The sequence below is a fragment of the Pseudochaenichthys georgianus genome, chromosome 9 (genome assembly GCF_902827115.2).
Source record: "Pseudochaenichthys georgianus chromosome 9, fPseGeo1.2, whole genome shotgun sequence".
Classification (NCBI taxonomy): Eukaryota; Metazoa; Chordata; class Actinopteri; order Perciformes; family Channichthyidae; genus Pseudochaenichthys; species Pseudochaenichthys georgianus.
The window spans coordinates 33246281-33268756 of record NC_047511.1 but is presented as its reverse complement, the minus strand read 5'-3'; the positions used below and the strand labels follow the sequence as shown (position 1 = coordinate 33268756).

Genomic DNA, 22476 nt, shown 5'->3' with positions numbered 1-22476 from the left:
GTAACCTATAGTTCTCATTCATAACACTCCGTTCGATGTCTCACTATGGGATATTGTAGCTCCCGTATTGCCAGACGAGCTTATCTCGAAGATCACCGATCAACCAGAATTTAACAGGTGGAGTCCCGACTCAACAAGGTGCCCAGCACTGCTCGGGCCACGCTTGGAGCGGAGACGTCTAGCCTGTAAAAGCGGACAAAAGTGAGCGGCGAAGACCAGCTCGCTGCTGCACAGATGTCTTGGATGGAAACACCCTTGAACAAAGCCCAGGATGTAGCCAGGCCCCGAGTCGAGTGAGCCCGCAGACCCGAAGGTGCTTGCAGATTCTGACTCGTATAGGCCAAAGCAATTGCCTCCACGATCCAGTGGGATAGTCGTTGCTTAGTAACAGGTTTGCCCTTGTGAGGTTTAGCCCAGGACACGAAGAGTTGGTCATTAAGACGAAGCTCTTTTGATCTGTCCATATATGTGTGCAAAACCCGGACTGGACACAACAGATCCTGCTGCTGTTCCCCGGAGGAAACCAGCTGCGGAGGAAATGTCTCAATGTCAATCGGGGTACACGAACCAACCACCTTTGGTGTAAAGGCAGGGTTGGGTTTCAACAACACTCTCGTTTGCCCTGGGGCGAACTGAGTGCATGAGGGATGTACAGACAGTGCATGGATATCACTGACCCGTTTAGGGGATGCCAGGGCCAGTAACAGCACTGTCTTGAGTGACAGATATTTCATGTCAGCTCCCTCCAGGGGTTCAAATGGGGTCATTTTGAGCCCATTTAAAACCACTGCCAGGTCCCATAAGGGCACCAGCGACCTGGAGACAGGGAGGAGCCTGCGCGCTCCCTTCATAAAACGGCAGACCAAAGGATGTTGGCTAGCCGTCTTACCCTCAAAGCCCACATGGCATGCAGCAATAGCAGCCAGGTACACCTTGATCGTGGAGAAAGCTCTGTGTTTATCGATCATGTCCTGTAGAAATGATAAAATCACCCCAACAGGACATTGAAAAGAGATGTGTCCTTCTTGAAGGCACCACTCCTCAAACACCCTCCACTTACAGTCGTAGAGACCTGGTGGAGGAAGCTCTCGCACTCTGAATAGTGTTTATCACCTTCTGAGGGAGTCCCACTGTATTCAGATTGTACCACTCACGGGTCAGGCCCATAGTGCCCTGCGCTCCGGGCGTGAGTAAAGGATCGCCCCCCCCCCCCCGCCTGAGACAATCTGTCCCTGCGTGGTGGGGGCTGCCATGACTGCCCGTACAACAGCTGATATATCCCCGCCAGCCCGTATATTGCGGGCTAGGGTGGAAACATCAGAGTAAGTGTGTGGCGTTGCTCCTTCACTCTGGCCGGAGTTAAGGGGAACAGAACCAGGGGTGGGAACGTGTACAGAGGACCCGGAGGTCAATCGTGTACGAGTGCGTCCCCGCCTAACGGTGCGTTTAAATCGTGCATTAAAGAGAACAGCTGTCATTGAGCATTTTCTCCTCTTGCGAACAGATTTAACGCGGCTCCGCCGTAACGCACCCACAGCGGACTCCCGATCCTTGGATGAGGAGTCCAGTCTGCATCGAGTGGTGCACCTTTTGACAGTAATTCTGTCCCTAGGTGCATAACACCCGGTACTTGTGTCGTTCTCAGAGAGAGGAGACGTCTGCCGCTCCAAGGGATCAGTTTGGGTGCCAGTGTGTGTGACTGGAGACAACGCAACCTCCCCTGGCGGTTCATACACGATATCGTGTTGTCTGTCCTCACGAGGACATGATGTCCTCTGAGAGAGGGCAGGAAGCGTTTTTGGGTGGGGAACACCGCTAAAAGCTCCGGGTAGTTTACGTATGCCCGCTGGAAGTCTCTGTTCTAGGGACCTCTCACCGGGCAACCTTCGTAAATCCCCTATCAGCCCGTCTGACCTGCGTCCGTGGTGACCACCTTCTGTGAAAGGACTGCACCCGTAGGCGCGTCCCGCACTGGAAAAGTCGGGCGTAGTGCCACTACGCATTTCATAATAACCAAAACTCTCCGTACGCCGTGGCGTTTATTATGAGGCCCATGTTGAGCGGGTGCTTTACGAGGACATTTTCCTCCGTAATCTGACTCCGCTCGTTGGGCTTTATAGATAAAACCCTTCTTTCTAGGAGAGAGAGAACCTCTCTCTCCAGAATGTGGGTTGACTCTCTCTGGGTTTGTGAAAACAGATAAAGTATAACTGTTTTGAGAAGCCCAGGCAGACGTCGTGAGTATCTCCTGCTGTATGCTCCTTAGAGCCAGCTGGGATGTCACTCTTACGGCTCCGGCCGGCACTGCGCATGTGCGTGACGGAGGTGCCTTTACAGCTCCAGCCGGTACTGCGCATGTGTGTGCCGGTGGTGCCCTCACGGCTCCAGTCGGCACTGCGCCTGTGCGTGCCGGTGGTGCCCTTAAAGCCCCAGCCGGCACTGCGCATGCGTGTGGCGGTGGCTTCACGGACCCGTCAATAATCCGTCCTTTGAGAGATGCCGTAGCTGCTCTTAAAAGGGGGAGAATTGGCGGGCTGTCCATTACAGCTCTAGCCGGCACTGCGCATGTGCGTGGCGGTAGTGCCCGGTGGTGCCTTCACAGACCCGTTTATTATCCGCCTTTTGAGAGAGGCCGTAGCTGCTCTCAGAAGGGGATTTATAGTTAACGGACTGTTTATTGTCTTTCTTTTCATTTTTTTGAGCTGCGCCCTTGGCCGGAGCCTGGATGCGTCAGCGGAAAATGGTTTATTCAGACAAGAAAGAAGTGACATGTGTTTTATGCGGACTTTAGGATGACGTTGAGGCATCTCTCGAGGCGGCGGGGACACATTTAGAGCCGGGGAAAGAACTTCCAGCTCTGTCACAGAGGGGAGAAGGAGGGGCTGTCAGGCCGCTCGCTTCTTCTTCTTCCTCCACTGTTGGCCGAAATTCTGGGTTGGCTGCGCCTGGGCTGCAGCCGGAACCGGAGATTTTCTAGGCCAACTCGCCCTCATCTCCTGCCTGGGCTGGGGACTCGGGGCGGGCTGCGACCTCTGCTGTCCTGGTACTTTGAACCTAGCAGAGCTTGGTGCAGCTTGGGCGAAGGGCCGCCGTTGCAAAGGCAGCGGCTGGACCCTTTGAGGGAGACAGAGGTGGAGGGCCTCGTCTTCCTTCTTTTTCGACTCGCACTTCCTCTGCATGGAAGCGAGAGCGGAGCCGAAAATCCCCTCGGGAACGATGGGCATGTCAAGCACATCTTCCTTTTCCCGGTCTGGGAGGTTCGTGAGGTTGAGCCATCTAGCTCTTTCCTGCACCACCATGATCCCCATTATCTTGCCCGTGGCCTGGACGGTGCAGCGTTGGACACGGAGACAAATGTCTGTGACCGCGGCTATCTCGTCCAGAGTGGCCGGTCCAGGATTGCTCGACATATCCTCACAGAGCTCCGCTTGGTAAGCGGTTAGCATCGAGGAAATGTTCAGAGCTCTGGCGGACAATGCTGCAGCCTTGTAGGCCCGTTCCGTCATGGTCGACTGGAATCGGTCCGTTTTTGCTGGCAGCGTTGGGTTCCTGCTTGGTGGCTGGCCCATCCTCGGTAGGAGGTGGGCTGCCACCACTGGTTCCATAGGTGGTATGTGGAGCAGGCCGAGCCTCTCCATACCGTCACAGTCAAGGGAGTAGGCACCCTGGATTGGGGCCTTGTTGCTAAAGGGCCGGTCTCTCCACGAGACCGACACCTCATCCAACATCTCCGGGAAGACCGGAAGGAGTTGCCTCTTTGTCCTCGTTGTTTGGGAAAAAGGTTTCCCCTCGTAACGGGACCTGGAGGTCTCCTTGGCCATTTCGGGCCACGGGATGTCTAGCCTGGACGCGGCGCGCTGACACACGGCCTGCAGGTCCATGCTTAGACAGGGCGAAGCTGGTGTGCTATCGCCCGGGAGAGCAGCCATCGCTCCCGGCTTTGCAGCCTGAGCCGATGACATGAAGATGTCGTCTTCCTGCTCATCCGAGTCAGACAGGAGGAACTCAGAGGTATACTCTTCGTCCTCCATGTAGTCTAACTCCAGGACATCTTCCGCGGGTGAAACCATGGTGAGGTCCAGCCGGGAGCCCCAGCTTGGTATAGCGTGGGGCCCCGTTCCCGCGTTTCTTGCCGCCACCGGATCTCGGCCTGATATTGCGCGGGATTCCGGTTCTGCGGGTGCCGCTGTCGATGAGCCCCAGAGTGAGGGGCTCCATCTCTGCGGCGGACGCCCCCGTGTCTTGATTGCCGGTCGGCAGATCAGTGGACATGAGGGGGCCCCGTCCCGACAGGCTAGCTTGTTGTGCTAACCTTCGGTGGAGGCTCTTCACGGTGAGGCGGGCACAATGTCCGCACGAGCCGGGGTTGTCAATGACCCCTGGGCGTGTTCCAGCCCGAGGCAGGACGAACAGATCTGGTGTGAGTCTGTGCCTGACACTTTCAACCCGCAACCGCAGCGCCGAGCCTCCGAATTCCTGACTCCTCTGGTGTGAGGGGGAGAGGCATCCATCTCGTTCACCGTGAGGCGTGGAGAGGGCCCGCTCGTAACAGGTATGTCGAGAAAAAAGTGTTTACCGATCTGTCTTTAATCCGGGGAAAAAAGGACAGCGTGGGTCTTTTTCTCTCAAGGGATATTACCTGGTATGGTAATATTCCTGTAATCCTTTTCTCCTCCGTGGAAGAGAAGAAAAAAGCGTCCTCGCTACCGTGGTGTCGGTAGTGAGGGGAAAAAAACACAAGCTAGCAACTGGTGTGTTGCTAACTTGAAGTCAAAATCTTACCTTAACTCCAGAGGAAGAACGGCGAGGTTGACTATAATACTAACTGGTGTGTTAGTACTATACTCTTCTGCGAGGCAGAATAGGGTAGCCGGCTAACGCCCGTCGACCGAAAATTAGCTTTGGTTCAGTCTGTGGACTGTTAAGCTAGCCCGGCTACTATTATAGATGTGCTCTGAAGCGAGAAGAGGTGTTTGAATGACGCATGCGTCGTGGCGCAGGCTACTTATAGGGGGTGATTTCTCCTGACGTTGACGTCAAGATCACCAGCCAATCAGGATTGGCGTAATGAGATTGATGCTTCTGTTTGCTCCGCGATGAGGCACATCCCATAGTGAGACATCGAACGGAGTGTTATGAATGAGAACTGAAGAGGAGAGAGAAGAAATCAGAGGGAACTGGCCGACTTCAGCAACATTTGAAGCTCGGAGGGATTTGTTCATACTGATGTCTTTAAGAGACTGCAAAGAGAACATTTACTCAGACACACCATTAAGAGAACGAGCGATGACATGTTTCCTGTCTTCAAATGAGTTGTGCAATTAATATGCCTGGACATTTTCCAGAAGCATCTTCTGTTTGTGCACCTACACACTGCAGAGGCTCGGTGCTTTCGTGGTGTGCTGCGTTGCACAGCAGCATGTGGGTATAGTTTTGATCGGCTTCTTGCATCCTTTTCCTCCTTGTTCATGTTTTCAGAATATTTTCTTCCTTTTTAAGCTCACTCCTAAGACACTGCAGGCAGTGTTATGTTATCACTAATGAGAGCTTCTCCATAATTCAGAACAAGTTATCATTATTCAAACATAACTATTCAGAAAACTTGTTATTTAGAATGAATGTCTTAATATAAATAATCAACTGGGGTTTCTATTTCATCTGCCATCTACTTATTAAACAGTATAGTGTTGCAAAATGTATTGAATCTTCAGACTCATATCTTTGTGTTTTCAATTAAAACATTTATTAATTCTCACTCTGTAAAAACCAAAAGGATTTTTGGCTCGGAGGGATTTGTTCATACATAATTCATAGCCTGATTTATATAACAGTTTTTCCTCAATACAACAATATTTCCTTGCTGAATAAGTCTATAAAATGAGACCAGAATGTGAGCCTGGCTCTATCCAATGCTCAGATCTCTGTTTAATGTCAAATAATACCATTAGCATATTCAAACAAAACCTTTTGCAAAACTTGTAATTACAGATAATTATTATCGAAACGTTAATCATCATCTAGGATTCCCTAAGAGCCACAACATTGGGTGTTTGAGCATTTCCTGTCATGAGAATGCAGTATGTTCTGGACATTATGTAGATAGTTGTAATGATGTGTTCTAGATGTATGGTTGAAAGGCGCCTGTTTCAAATAGTAATCATTATGTGTTATTGATCAGTCATTGCTGGCAGCTGTATGTGGTTTGACGAGGGAAGTTACCATAGAGCTAGACATGAATAGAAAGCGGTGGGCTGTGATACACTGAAGCTTGACTCATTCCATTTAACAATTGGCACCATTTGAAAATGAGAATGCGGCTGCTGTAAAATCCCTCCCTTTGGGGGTCCCTGAACCGCTGCACACAACAGGCTGCTGCAGGGAACACAACAGCTGTGTGAACAAGATGACTGCTAAGTGTACGATGTCGGACTGTGGCTAAGCTCGCTAACTCCCACACATCACTCAGAGTACTGGGCTCTCATGTTACTGCTGCTATGGTCAGAGGCAGAAGAATTTCTAATTGTTGATTAGTGATGCAAGTAAATAACATGGTGGGAACACAGGGCAGGTCACCTCAGAAATATGATATCATTGCATTGACACCCACTGCTCTGGTGTTGCGTGAGGACATTTAATGAATATAAATGGATGTGTACAAAGTTTGTAAAGATGTGTTGCTCTTCCCTAATGTCCTTGTTCTGCTCTCCTGTCTCAGGTCGATGAGGATGTTGCTCTGGACCAAGCTGTGAAGTTCTGCCAGATACAGCTGGCCACTTCTGCCCAACGACAGGTAAAACACTTAAACTCAGCATGCCCATCTGCCATCTGTCCGCTACATCACCTCAACAATGTGTCTTCCTTGTGCATCGTAGCATTTATTTTGGTTTGCATACTCGCAGCTATGTTGCACAAACCAATTTGACACAGTAGACTTGATAACCTACGCTAATTTCAGGGTGTCCGCGGGGTCTTAAAAAGTATTGAAAGTTGATAAATCAATTTAGCGAAAATGAAGGCTATTAAAAAGTATTAAACGACATTTTCCAAGGTATTACATTTTGTAGCTTGTTTTCAATAAGTATATAAATTGTCCAAAGAGGTTGTATTCTACAGTCTGCCTGAATGTAATCATTGCAGTGTGATTCTGTAGTTTATTTAAGGCATCCCGTTGGATTTGACGTCATCTGAACAGGACATCGCAGGCTCACTGCGTGATAGCGCGCGCAGGCCCGTTTGCACCGGCTGTGGGGAAATGCAAGTTTGCGTCCAAATGGTTGGAAGATAAGGAGGAAGGACAATCACTACTGTATATAGTAAAGTGTGTCGCCAATGTAACCGGTTAAAACTTGACCGGGCGATGAGCTCTTAAAATGCATGGAAAGAGTCTTAAAAAAGGTCTTAAAAGGTATTACATTTTACTTCAGGATTCCTGCATATACCCTGAATTTGCATACCTGACTAGATAGGCCTTAAACAAATAGTTCAGAATGATGACAACAACATGAACTAACAAGAAGCACCAGAATATTCATCACCATGTGTATGATCCCTTGGTACAACCACACAGTAACTGTGCATCTTGGTAACCTGGATATGAAGTAATATATTAATTAAAGATAAGTGATGTGATACACTTATAAATAAACGGTATTTACTTTCTTAAAAGCATGACTATGATCTGATCAGCTTCCTATCATAATAAAAGGCCTGTCAATAGTAGATTCACTAAACTATTTTCAGAATGAAATGGTGGTCACTCTGTAATACGTCTAAATCGATGTTAGTTTGCTCATCGTACCTTGCTCACCATCTCACAAATCCTGCCCGGCAACAGACTGCCTGGCACCTTTTCTAAGAAACACACACCCCGCTTCCTGAGATCTGATCTTTTTTTCTTCATCTTATCCAAGCATGATTTGTTCGTAGTGTTAATCCTGTCATGTCACCCAAGTCCTGTCTCGTCTTGTTTCACTGAAGGAAAGGGGAACACATGTTTGAACTCATTTGCTCCTATTGAGGCAAAGACTAAATGACACCTGAACATCGAGTGTAAGACATGATGAGTTATACAGCTGTTTCTATAGCGAGTCAAGAGAGTCTGCCAATCCATCAGCCTTGTTTTTCCAAAGTTGATGCCAAACACTCGAGTAATCTTGCATCGTAAAGACTTTACTCAAAACAAGTGTATTGTGCAGAAGCAGTATGTTAGTGACTTGTTGAGCAACTTTTTAAAATATATTGAAATGATCATAACCGCCTACCATAATTTTCTTTTTACCATAATTAAGGTAAAACTTAAGCAGATAATATTAAAAGGATATGTTTAGCATAAAGAACATCTGATTTAATGTGAGGTAGGGAAATAATCATTTGAGTATAAGTATGTGTATATAAATATGTAATTTACAACAGCTGTAAGATGCTTGAAAATGCACCTTGAAAATGCTTGAAAAGTGCTTGAATTTGACTTTGGAAAAGGTGTAAGAACCCTGAAGGTTGTAACCATCATAGCACTGTACTGACATTTATTAAAGTCTGGTTTCCAGCATGGCAAACTTTATCCACCAGCCTTAAATTAAATATCGGAGTTGTTTCACCCCCATCTTCCAATCCAAGTCAGTTGAATCTCACTTGTCTTCTCATTAGCTAACAATAGTCTTCTCATTAGCTTACAATAGTCTTCTCATTAGCTTACAATAGTCTTCTCATTAGCTTACAGTAGTCTTCTCATTAGCTTACAATAGTATTCTCATTAGCTTACAGTAGTCTTCTCATTAGCTTACAGTAGTCTTCTCATTAGCTTACAATAGTCTTCTCATTAGCTTACAGTAGTCTTCTCATTAGCTTACAATAGTATTCTCATTAGCTTACAGTAGTCTTCTCATTAGCTTACAGTAGTCTTCTCATTAGCTTACAATAGTCTTCTCATTAGCTTACAGTAGTCTTCTCATTAGCTTACAATAGTATTCTCATTAGCTTACAGTAGTCTTCTCATTAGCTTACAGTAGTCTTCTCATTAGCTTACAATAGTATTCTCATTAGCTTACAATAGTCTGCTCATTAGCTTACAATAGTCTTCTCATTAGCTTACAATAGTCTGCTCATTAGCTTACAATAGTCTGCTCATTAGCTTACAATAGTCTGCTCATTAGCTTACAATAGTCTTCTCATTAGCTTACAATAGTCTTCTCATTAGCTTACAGTAGTCTTCTCATTAGCTTACAATAGTCTGCTCATTAGCTTACAATTTATGTTAAGAATAAGTTCAGTGTAACCACATTAGTTTCCAAATCGATCAGTAAGCAATTTGAATTTTTAGCCATAAATATAGAAGTGGCAAAGGGTCAACAGGTCATGGTGGTGAGTTGTTACAGACCCCCCTCAGCTGTCAAAGACTCCTTGTCTTCACTAGCAAATCTTTTATCACAACTAGACTACAAGGAAATAGTGCTACTTGGAGATTTTAACTTGGACTGGTTAACTGCAGTGTCAGAGGATTTTAAAAACCTTTGTATCTCATTGAATGTTACTCAGATTGTGGACAGTCCTACTCGCCCAAATATTAAGTCTCCTAATAAATCCTCCCTAATTGATCTAATTTTAACTAATGTTCCCCATAAATATTCATCTGTGGGAGTATTTGCAAATGATCTGAGCGATCACTGTGTTGTAGCCACAATTAGGGACACTAAGGTCCAAAAGGTTAAACCTCGCATTATCATCAAGAGAGACATAAAACATTTTGTGGAGCAGGGTTTTGTGCATGATCTGTTTGATTTTGATTGGGGTAAAATCGATCTGTGTGCTGATGTGGAAACCGCATGGTCTTATTTTTATCTTGGTTTTATGGAGATCATTGATAGACATGTACCCCTGCGTAAATTTAGAGTAAAGGGACGTGACAATCCTTGGTTTTCTGCTGAGCTGTCTAGTCTCCTTCATGAGAAACCAGGCCTGGGCAAAGGCTAGGCAATCAGGCTCAGAGATAGAGTGGCTGCGTTTTAGGCAGCTAAGGAATAGTTTCACTTCAAATGTCAAAAGTGCAAAGTCGAAGTACTATTTGTCAGTTACCACAGAAAACCTAAATAATCCTAGGAAATTTTGGAAAGCAATAAAATCGATATCAACCGGTGAGATCCGTAATGAGCTACCTCCGTGCCTTACCACAGCATCTGGCACTATATCGGACAGGGCTACTATGCTAAATTGCTTTAATGAGCATTTTGTGTCCTGCGGTTCTATGTTTGATTCTGTGACTAACTCTGCTTCTGTGAACACCCCAATCCGTGACTCTGAACAATGTGGTCTGGAAAACCCTTTCAGTTTTACTCCTTTTACTGTCAATGTTGTTCATGAAGCCTTATCTAAGCTAGATCCTAGGAAACCGGCTGGCCCGGACAACTTAGAACCTTTCTTTTTAAAGATAGCTGCAGATTTTATTGCTCCACTTCTTACTTCTCTTTTTAACCTCTCCCTCAGCACAAATACAATTCTAAAAGTATGGAAGTCTGCTTATGTCTTGCCTTTACTGAAAGGAGGGGAGGCAACTATTTTAAATAACTATAGGCCAATCTCTAAATTGTCAGTTCTGGCTAAGGTGCTCGAACGACTTGTGAGTGAACAAGTAAAGGAGTTTTTATGTACAAATGACATCCTGTCTAAACATCAGTCAGGATTCAGAAAGAAACACAGCACCATCACTGCGACAATGAAAGTGGTAAATGACATTACTAGTATTTTAGATAATAAGCAGAGTTGTGCAGCTCTGTTTATTGACCTTTCCAAAGCGTTTGACACCGTCGATCATCGCATTTAAGCAGAGGCTACTCAGTATTGGCCTATCCAGCCTTGCAGTGGGGTGGTTTGTGAACTACCTCTCTGAAAGGTCCCAATGTGTTCATTTTGATGGACTGTCTTCTGAGTGGTTAAACATTTCTAATGGTGTACCACAAGGTTCTGTTTTAGGACCACTTTTATTCTCCATATATATTAACAGTTTAGGTGATAATGTGGATGAAGCTACTTTACATTTTTATGCGGATGATACTTTGATGTATTGTGCAGGTCCCTCCATTAAAGAGGCTGTTGTTAAATTACAGGCTGTTTTTAACACTATTCAGACTCAGCTCTCTGAATTAAAGCTTCTTTTAAATGTGGATAAAACCAAGGTAATGCTCTTTTCAAAAGCAAAAAAGACACCAGAGCCTGTTTTTGATATTGTAACTACGCAAGGAACAAAACTTGAAGTTGTTGCCTGTTACAAATACCTTGGTATCTGGCTTGATGATTGTCTTACTTTTAAACTTCAGGTCACTAATCTGCTTAAAAAGCTGAGGGTTAGGCTAGGTTTCTTCTACAGGAACAAGTCCTGTTCTCATTTGAAGCCAGGAAAAGGCTAGTCACTGTGACCTTTTTACCTGTGCTGGACTATGGTGATTTGATATATATGAATGCACCTGCCCATTGCCTGGAAAAGTTAGATGCTGCGTATCACAGTGCTCTGAGATTTGTTACTAACTGTAAAGCACTTACTCATCACTGTACCCTGTATACCAAGGCAGGTCTGCCTTCACTAACTGTACGGAGGCTCAGTCATTGGTACATGTTCATTTATAAAGCCATGTTGGGTAAACTACCTTTTTATATCTGCTCTCTGATCTCTCGACGAATTGAAAGTACGTATTGCCTGAGATCTCATGATGTTGTTTTATTAAATGTGCCAAGTACTAGGACTGTCTTAGGGAAGAAAGCTTTTAGTTGTGCAGCTCCACTAAATTGGAACAGTCTGCAAACCTGTTTAAAACTGAGCACTTTGGTTCCCCTGCATCATTTTAAAACTCGGCTGGGTGACATGCTGTTTGATACTCATGGTACCTGTCACTGTAAATAGAGTTTTGTAAACTGTACCCTGTACATTATGTTGTATGTCATCCTTATTGTTGTTCTGTTGTTTTTATGTTACATGTGTAACTAATGTCCTGCAGGTCACCCTTGAAAAAGAGATCTTTTGATCTCAAGGGGCTTCACCTGGTTAAATAAAGGCTACAAACAAACAATAGTCTTCTCATTAGCTTACAATAGTCTGCTCATTAGCTTACAATAGTCTGCTCATTAGCTTACAATAGCGGCTTTAATGATATGTGTTTTGTTGCTGTATATGTGGGGAAGTAAAATGCAGCAACAGTAGTAAAATGTGCCCAACTGATGGAAAAGTAACTTCAGGTATTTTCTGCTGCAGCTTCCGGAGCTAAATATATCCCAATGCGTGGTGTGAAGCCTCCCCGTGTTCCCTTCAGCCTCACAACTTAGTTGCTAAACTTGTCATTGGTCTAACCGAGCACGGTACGCATGTTTCTTATTTGCATTGATTATTAGCATAAGCAATGTGTATTCCAGACAAAATGATCTAAAACCATTAAATATGTATGTCTCGTTGTATTACACGAATGGGTTCAGCTTGTTCTAAACCAGCTATTAGTTCAGCTTCGACTTCATATCCTTCGTCGAATCCTTACTGGCTCTGCCTCGCCGGTGACTCCCCCTCCCTCACATCCCCCCCCTCCTGCCCACACAGTCAGTCTCTGCCCACATCCTGTTGTCACGGTGATATCCACCAAACTGCAGGCTGTGTGAGCAGTAGCTGTGGGCAAAATAAATGTCTGTTTTCCTAGTTCACTGATCCTATCATCTTGTTTTCTGCATGAATCTTTTTGTTGTCTTTGTTGGTTTTGTGTGTACATTTGTTCGTCTAATTTCAACGCATCAACACACAACAGAGATTATGGTGCAGAGGAGGCACAGAGCGACAAGCCGCATGTCTTTAATGTGTGGAAAGAAACCTGTTGGATTACTGAACCAGCTGTGTGGTTTGAGCACTTTAAAAACAGTTTACATTTATTTACATGTTTAAATCTTCATACTATCTATATGCACCTTATTTTAAGTCTACATTTTTTTAGAGTTCATTGAAGTGCAATTTTGCTTTTCCTTGGATGTAATATATTGTATAAACTATTGCTTAATGAGTCCACTGCAAATTAAAAACAAAGTAGTAATGAATAAGAAAACGAGTCTCACACTTGAAATGTTATTATAGCAACAGCTTTTAAATTAATCAAAATCAATGTTTTTTTTATTTGAATACTTGTCTTTTATTACATTATCACCAATTATTTGATTGGTGACATTAGTTAAAGTCTCATGTGGTGAACTCTTAACCTGTCAGGTAATTGTGATGCTGTTGTTATCTTCAGATATACGTAGTGATGGTTATATATTGTGATAATTACTGTGCATGTGGTGCTTTTTTCCCCTTCTCCCCTGATGCTGATGGGGCGCTTCTGCGTACTATCTTTTTCTCTGCAGTGTGATCCAACTGCTTTCTGTGTAATGATTGTGCCACCAGCTCCTGTCTTGTTTTTTGTATTTGCTTTCACTTGGATGTAGTGGGAAATGTGAGTAGGCACCTTGGAGTTCTCGGCTCGTGGGCATGAAATATTCTTGCCTACCTCTTACAGATTCACACATCCCTTTAAGCCCCCACAAGTGACTAGCGAGCTCTTCTCCCTTACTGCTGATCCGGAGAATTGCTCCAGTCTTGTGTCTCATTTCTTTCCTTCGATATCAGGAGAAAAGAGTGGCAAAGAGCACAGGTTGTGTAACACGCTACATGGCTGTCACTCAATGCATATATATCCTTTATTTAACCAGGTAAAAGCCTCATTGAGATTAAAATCTCTTTTCCAAGAGTGACCTGGCCAAGAAGGGCAGCATGTACGATGGAGCAGATAAAACACAGACGTGACAGGCAGACAAACACAGCTAAAGCTACAATTTATCTGATGTATCTCCATAATCAGTTTTTTTACTAGCCTCTTTGTGGAGATTGTGGCTCTCTTTGAGAGACTCGATGTAGTTTTTAAAACACTCCAGTCTCACCTCCTTTACGTTTCAGCAGGATGGAAGAATGCTGAGGTCTTAATAATCAAAGATTGAACATACGCTTCTCAACGGAGCTCCAGTGTCAGTCACATTTGAGCTGGCAATTTAATTAAAATGTTCGGTTGGCCGGTCTTTCAATTGTGTTGGAAATATGGCCAAACCTGTGCACGACATCCACAGCTGCTCTCGTCTGATTTAAAGCTCGATAATTGCACAGAAGCACCTCTCCTTTCACGCTGTGGGACCTCTGTGTGTCTGCCAGCAGCCCACTCTCACCCCGCAGAGACCCACGACTAGACTATGTGCTGCAATTTTCTCAAGTACAGTGTTTTTTTCTAAAAGCACACGGTCCAGCTGACTTGTTGGTGTCTTTGGTTGCCAATGTTTAATTCATGAGGTATGAATCATCAGAGCTGGCAGTGGAGCCGCTGCATGATTGAAGCTGCAGTTCTGGAGCTGAAGGATCTGTCTGTGAGGATTTGGAAGTCTACTCCCGTTTGTTTGATTTGCCTGTGCTCTGCTGTGTAAATCCCGTGGGGAGCTTCATCACACACAGCTGTGATTCAGAGCACAATTTGACTTTAACTCCCAGCAGAGACCCTGAGAAAAATGGTACGAGAGTTGTGTTATTGCCAAATTATCTTGCGCTAACATACCGTATCTGTCAAAGCCTGCTTGTTATGACAGTCGTGACTCTGATTGCTGCCTCTAGGCTTTGGGGGACCTTGGCAAAACTGTAATACATTTACCAATCAAATTAATCTCAGACATAGAAGCGTATTTATGTGTTACATGCCTGTGTAACTAATGCAGTACAATTCTGTGTAACCCTCCACTGGCTATACAAAGATTTCTTCTAATTGTGCACACAAAAGGTTATCTAGGCTAGTTTCATCTAACTTTTCATCCATTTTAAATGGAAAAGTAGAGGGATTGTATTCGTGCCTCCTCTGTGTTGCCATGACGGTGGCTGTGTGAGCAGGGCTGCTGTTATCACAGGTTGTTTGTGCAGCCCTTGTGTTTGTAAGTGGTCCTCCAAAAGGACACACAGGAAAGTGGCTCAGAGGGATGTAGTGTGGAGCTGAGCTGAGTCCAGCACACAAGTAAGCCTCTCGCCGCCCGGGGGACCACACCGCCACTCTGCCGAGGATTTCATTATTACTAATGTGGAAGAGCCGGAGACTCTTATGGCTGTGTTTTTAAAAGTGCAGTTGTATCGACTGTGGCTCCCTCTCTGAGTCTCTGACCAGATTCTGTCTCCAGGGAAGGGTAGTACACTTCTCAGAGGAGAGTTGATGCTCCTGATGGATCCCCCAAGGTTAGTCTCACCTCCTCACAACCTCTTCTTCCTCCAACAGTCTGCAGGCGATGCCCCCACCACACCGAAGCACACCAAGGAGCACCGAGACCTCTTCTTCCCCCTGCAGTCCCCCGTCCTGCTCAGCCACACCGCCTGCCACCCGCTGTCCACCCCGGAGGCCAAAGTGTTGTACGAGCCGCTCAGCAAGCTGTCCAGACCTCAAGCCCCCCCGGGCTTCACCGACCAGCCTCCGCTCCGGAGAGTCGTGAGCCACCCGGCGGCAGCAGCCATGGCCTTCCTGCCACACACAGGTACCACGGCCCCCGTTAACTCACCATTAAGTGTTTTTACCACAACAGGGATGTATTGAAATGTTAGATACTTCCAAGCCTTGTTCATAACGTTGTCATTTTCAATCAGCATTCGATTGCTACTCAACAATGAGTTTAGATTTTTATTTTGAAGCCAGTTTTCTTCACCGATAAAGATTGTGCCACGCTCAGAATCAGAATACCTTTATTCGTTCCACAGAGGGGAAATGAACATTTGTTACATCAGAAAAGAGCCAAAGACAGCTTGATTTTAACACTGATATTATTAGTGTTATACAACTGAACTGTGGCAACTGCATAGGATTGTGTAACTCCAAACATTTCCTAATCTCCAGTGTTGTTGTGTTCCAGAATTCGCACACACCTGTACTAATGAGACGTGATAATGTCTTTGAATATAACGACAGACATTACACTTAATTAAAAAAGCTCACTTGAAGCTTTAAATATTAAAACAGCCGCACTCTCTGATGCCTTTGAGGTTATTTTATTGTTATTACTTTTGGTTATCATACTACTGTAGTCTATTACAACTGTCTAGTCGTAGCTTTGCAGATGTCTGTTCAGTTTAAGACCCCACAGTGCTGCGGCCCATGTGACCAGCAGGGGGCGCCTGTGGTCTTCCTCAAATCAGTTACATAACAGCAGACTGCTCATGTTTTGCCTTTTTGGTTTTTGTCAGTTTGCCAAAAGGAGTTTTAGGAATCCCGCGTCCTCCAGATTGTGACTCTCTTTCTGAGCTCCTTGGCATAATAATCTCTGATCCAAATAATGAGTTCTGGCTCGCTCACATATCTCATATCCAAAGACACATGTCATGCACCCAATGTCTTCATTCTAAATCCCCCGAGACAAAGCACAAACTCAACCTGTGATCTTGAATCTGTAGTGTTTACAAATGTATTGTCTGTTCTAGTTATTAGATGTAATTGTTATCATTTTGAACAGTCATTTGTTTTTGTACAAGCCCGTAGAGCCTCTAGAGGGCAGTATTCTGATCATTTGGAGACCCTGAAGGCAGACGTGTTGTTGTTGAGCTTTCATTTTCTTTCCCGTCAGATAAGTGCTCAGTAATTGGAGCGTTGGTATTTGACTCCGTTCCAGATGGTGCTCCTGTTTTTGGCCCATTTTCCTTTAATCGTCGCAGGTGTTTTAATGCAACTTTTGAAACCTCACCAAATAACCTCAATTGACCTCCATTTCTGTAGAAGACAAACAAATTGAAATCGTTTTAGAAAAAAATGACCCTCAGGAATGTTCGTTACATGGACTTGATTCCAAATGTCCTTTAAATCAAGCAGAAACATCCTTCTGAATGACAAGCAGCTATGTTTACACACAGACTCGGGTTATTATAAAATCATGTAAGTAAAATATGTATTGTATCTCATCAGTAATGTTTGGCTTTATATTAATGACTGTATAAGTCAAAACATATAGTATCATAGTTTAATACAAAATCGGATTTGTTGCAGTCTACTTTAAAAAAAAAAATCTCATTAAGATAATTTATGATAAGCAGTTACTGTAAGGCTGTTATACCAGGGTTGCCAACTCTCACGCATCTGGCGTGTGACACACACTTTCACTCTCAATCTCACGCTCTCACGCTGCCCAAACTATTCTCACGCCAAAAACAAGAATACCGAAGACTAGAAACGGTTTTGAAAACTTTTGTCACGTAGTGATCGTCTTCTCAATAGAATATCTTTGATAATGTCTTCTGGCCAATCAGAATCAAGATAACGGCGTGGTGTTGTTGCAGGAAGTCCCGACGGAGAATACTTTTGCTGTAGTACATCTCTATATACATCGATACAACATTACGTGTTGATAGAAATCAACACGTAATGAAATAAGACCCCACGGTTTGATGATTGATAGGTGTGTGGGCTGTCTTTCATTTTGACACACAGAACAATGGGGGCTATCCACCCTTATCCACAATGTAAAGTAATTCACAGCCTCCTCTCTTCTCTCTTCAGCGAGGAGCAGCAGGTTCAGCTTTCAGAACAAAGTAACACAAAATTAAAATGGCATTAATTTTTTTAAATATGTCGTGTAGTGATAGATTTATTTATTTTTCTTAAGAGAGTACCAGAATGTGTATTTTATGTTAGTATTTCAAAAAATCTCCTGGGAGAAAATCCCCCCAGACCCCCCTGCAGGCTGAAAACAGATTTTCAGCATGTCAACTCTTTCACCTGTGGGGAAGTTGCAGGATTGGCTCCAGGTCGCCCTTTTTATTTACTACAAGACAAATGTGCCTTTTTATTTCATACAGTTCAATTTGGATTGAGACAGGGAAATAATCTAAACCTCACGCGTGGCGTTTCACTGTCAAGGGGAGCGTGTATGTAATTACATTGCAAATACTGACATGAGCCCCACCACTGTATGGGTTATCCCTACCATAGATTACTCAACAATCCAGATCCAGTAGAAATTATAAAAAAGTAAAAGCCTGCTGCTTATTGTTCTACTAGGCGAAAATAGAGTCAAAGAGTATATGAGAGTGAGAGTGTGTTAATTAATATATTTGGCAGTTTGGAGTAAGTCTGTAGATTTGTTTGTGTGTGTGTGTTTCATGTATAGGCCTCTCACGATAATTAATTTTGTGGGATACATTTTCCCGGAAATTATTTTCGGCACCGTTAGATCATTTTAGAGCACTGACATAATGATAATATATAATAATAATTCAAGTACATCCTTTCAAACTGCTAGTCACATCCTCATGTAAATGGAAAGTTATCGAGTTCATTTTTATTTATCGTACGATAAGTCAATGAATTGCTTATTGCGACAGGCACACAATAAAACAGTGGAAACAAACATGTGTTTGACTTTCAATAGTGAATGAAACTGTGTGCCCTTTATAGTTTGTGTCCAATATTGTGTATTTGTATATATTGTATATATCCTGTATATATGCTAAGGTCCCGCTGCTGACACGATAGCAGTAATTTTGTGCACATATGTGTAATGTAAAATATAAAAACCCATGATATCAAAATCTCACTCCAGCCAGGTACCCAAAGTTGGCAACCCTGGTTATACGCAAGTGTTTTTTTAATGTTACAATATATTTGATATCTCTATAGTGTCACATGTAGGGTTCTTGTTCAATTTCATAGTGAGATAGCTTTCTTTGGGAGTAAAACGTTGCCTCCAGAACAAAGATCCCAGCTCCATGAGTGAGCTGTCAGTCAGAGCTCTCTTCTGGTTGTCCTTCATTAGAAACCCACAATGCAGCTTCACAGCAAACTTTATGGAGCTCTATTTCAGATCTACTCGAGTCCTTCTCATCAGCTATTACAAATACACAGTGGGGATTTCAGCTGGACTCTTATGAAGGTCATGTGACGAGCTTATCTTACATCATAAATCCAGTTGACTGAAAGTAACCAGTAGCTGCATATCAGCAATCTGTGTGGATCCATTAGGCTTTCCTTAAGATTCACACACACACACACACACACACACACACACACACACACACACACACACACACACACACACACACACACACACACACACACACACACACACACACACACACACACACACACACACACACACGTTAGCATTAAGTAACATTGCAGCTCTGTGTTATATAATGGTTTCCTAGGCAACATTAGTGGAGAAGCCTGAAAGAGTATGATATCATGTTCTGAGCTGCAGGGGGAACATCTAGTCATCTAATTGTCTGCCATTAAATGCAAAAATGTAGTGAATAATTTATTTGATTTCTACATCAAATACGGTAATCTCCACTGACTTTGTGCTAGGAACTGTGAGCCAGGGAATTAAATCAGCTTCCAAATGCAGGGGAAATGCTGCCTGTGGCAGGTAAAACTCTCGGATAATGTGCCACCATGGTAGATAGAATAGGTTTTCCTTATTACTTCTGAAAAATCTGATTCCTTAATGACAAAAGGCAGGGATGAGGGTTACATGTTATAATTATTTACAATTTCTAAAGTCTTATAAATAGATTTCAGGATTGGCAAACCAAACAATGGAGTTGCCAGTAAAAATACTCACTGAGCTTTGAGTGGTGAGGATACAATTATTTATTTCAGACCCGGCTGTCAATCTTCTACCCGTGTGTAGTCCTTATATTACAGTCTACTTGCATATACATACTTGTCAATAAAGTATAAAGTCTGATGCGATTATTTTAGTTGGAATGAAATTGGATCATTAATGAAACGTTTTTTTCGATTTAGATATTGTAAAAAGCCCAAATGCATATGGAGTAGCTTTAATATGTGTGTGTGTGTGTGTGTGTGTGTGTGTGTGTGTGTGTGTGTGTGTGTGTGTGTGTGTGTGTGTGTGTGTGTGTGTGTGTGTGTGTGTGTGTGTGTGTGTGTGTGTGTGTGTGTGTGTGTGTGTGTGTGTGTGTGTGTGTGTGTGTGTGTGTGTGTGTGTGTGTGTGTGTGTGTGTGTGTGTGTGTGTGTGTGTGTGTGTGTGTGTGTGTGTGTGTGTGTGTGTGTGTGTGTGTGTGTGTGTGTGTGTGTGTGTGTGTGTGTGTGTGTGTGTGTGTGTGTGTGTGTGCAGAGGAGCGGGAGGAGCCCTCAGAGTGTCTCTCGTACCGGCAGCAGGAGTCTCACCTCTGTCAGCAGATGAAACTCGCCACTGTTTCCCAGGAGCAAGAGGCCGCAGCAGGCTGGTTCCAGGGGGAAACCGCCACATGTAGCAGCGCACAACCCTGCCCAGGTCAGACCCTTCACATCAGAGGTGTGACAGAAAGAAGGAATGGAAGTGGCTTCACATGTCTTAAAAGTATGCTTATATTTAAAGTGTCCTCTTGTGTCTCGCTCTCAGACCAGCAGCAGTTTGCCGGAGATGAGCAGACCAAACTTCCAGACCGAATCCGCTCCCGTGTTCCAGCCAACATGCCAAAGCTTTTCATCCCTTCCACGGTCACCAAGTTCCCCCCAGAGATCACAGTCACACCCCCCACTCCCACCCTGCTCTCCCCCAAAGGTAGCATCTCAGAGGAAACCAAACAAAGACTTAAGGTTTGCACTTTGCCTTCACATGTGTGTTTCTGTGTGAGTGTCCATACACGCAGCAGTTCCTCTCGATGTGTTATTAGATACTCTTAATGAACTGGGATTCTCTTGATCTTTATTATCACTTTCTTAGCACAGAAGTACAAATTATACGATACGATAATACTTTAATGGTCTGATCAAGTCCATTAAAGTATTATCGTATAATTTGTATTTCTGTGCTAAGAAAGTGATAATAAATATCAATTGATTCCCAGTCAATGATATCGTTATGATGATTATGTTGTTGCCTTTATGTTGTTGTGCATTGTGTAGTGCTAGATTGAAAATGAAAAATAAACATAGCCACAAGTTGTGTATTTTTTATTGAATTATTTGCTTATAATGCAAGTTTTTGTGTCAGTGTTGGAGCATTTCGGCAAGCGGCTTTCATTTAAGGCCTGTGTTAATTAACTGTTTAACTTCTGACTTTAAGCATATGAGAAAAACTATAATCTGTACTGTAGTCTGACAGTGAACAGTGACCCCTGCTGTCTGCTCCTCTACAGAACGTCATCCTGTCATCTCAGTCGGCAGCCACGGTGAAGAAGGACACGCTGAGCCAGCCGGCGCTGGAGGTGCAGGAGACATCGAGCCAGGAGTCCTCTCTGGAGAGCGAGTCGGACGATGAGGACGATTACATGGACATCTGAGCCTCTGAGGGCCTCGTGTGAAGCTCAAACTGACCTTTTGTCGCTAACCTGGCGTCACTCTGCCAAACCCTAGGCCCCCTGTCTTTAAAAAAAATGGTACATGTCACTGCAGCTGTTGCTCCGTCACGTGCATTACAAAACAACCACTCCCAAACTGAAAAATGCAGTATTTTCTTCGCCTGTCATGTCATATACATCTCTGTCAGACATCTCAACAGCCCACGACGATGGCTTTAGCATGTCTGTAACGTTCCATTTATGCATATCACACATCCGCTTACCGAGCTCCCCTGCACCCCACCGTACTCTGGGTATGGCGAGAAAGACTTTTAGCCTTTTTAAAGCCAACCAGCCCAGTGTTACACATCTTTCTTTTTTTATGCTGGGTGCTAACCGTATCTCCAAGCAGCAGCTAAATCCTCGTCTGAGAAACCGCCAATCTGAGCTCAGTCTGGACGCTTTGATCACTTACTTTGGCATGAGAATTTCATCCTTAAGATACTTTGCATTGGTACATAATATATTTCAAGGAACACAAAGGGTGAAATAAGGACCATCGGCTGCATTCGAGGGCCTCACAACCTGTAGCAGATTGGAAATGTTTACACTTAACGTTTGGGATGTTTTTCAGTTAGCACTTAACTTTGTGGTATTTTTTTGTATAATTGTAATATTTTGTCCTATATATTTTTTTCTTGAGTGTGCATTTGTAGCTAAAGGGAGGACGTCTTGTCACCAGCACTGATCTGAATGGTATGGAAAGGGGTTTCAGTTATTATGAATTAGCCTTTGTACATATCTCAATCCAAATATCCTTTTCCAATTGGCTTGGCTTTAATGAGTGGAGTATTAAGCTGTGTGTGTGTGTGTGTGTGTGTGTGTGTGTGTGTGTGTGTGTGTGTGTGTGTGTGTGTGTGTGTGTGTGTGTGTGTGTGTGTGTGTGTGTGTGTGTGTGTGTGTGTGTGTGTGTGTGTGTGTGTGTGTGTGTGTGTGTGTGTGTGTGTGTGTGTGTGTGTGTGTGTGTGTGTGTGTGTGTGTGTGTGTGTGTGTGTGTGTGTGTGTGTGTGTGTGTGTGTGTGTGTGTGTGTGTGTGTGTGTGTGTGTGTGTGTGTGTGTGTGTGTGTGTGTGTGTGTGTGTGTGTGAAGGCGGGGGTCGTTTCAGTGACTCTGACCTGATTTCAGTGGAATT

The 22476-nt window shown here is 44.0% G+C and overlaps 1 protein-coding gene across 5 annotated transcripts in view; it reads left to right on the top strand.

Annotated features, from left to right (window-relative positions):
* Positions 1 to 22206, top strand: part of cabin1 (calcineurin binding protein 1) — a 54322-nt gene extending 32116 nt beyond the window's left edge. For 4 of the 5 annotated variants that reach the window (XM_034090826.2, XM_034090825.2, XM_034090823.2 and 1 more), the window contains 5 exons: positions 6716 to 6790; positions 15300 to 15552; positions 20138 to 20317; positions 20405 to 20601; positions 21144 to 22206. In XM_034090826.2, the coding sequence (XP_033946717.1) occupies positions 6716 to 6790; positions 15300 to 15552; positions 20138 to 20317; positions 20405 to 20601; positions 21144 to 21287 (849 nt within the window). In that variant the 3' untranslated portion in view covers positions 21288 to 22206. The remainder of the gene's footprint in view (positions 1 to 6715; positions 6791 to 15299; positions 15553 to 20137; positions 20318 to 20404; positions 20602 to 21143) is intronic. The other variant, XM_034090824.2, reaches the window with a different exon arrangement.
* The last annotated feature ends 270 nt before the right edge of the window (positions 22207 to 22476 follow it).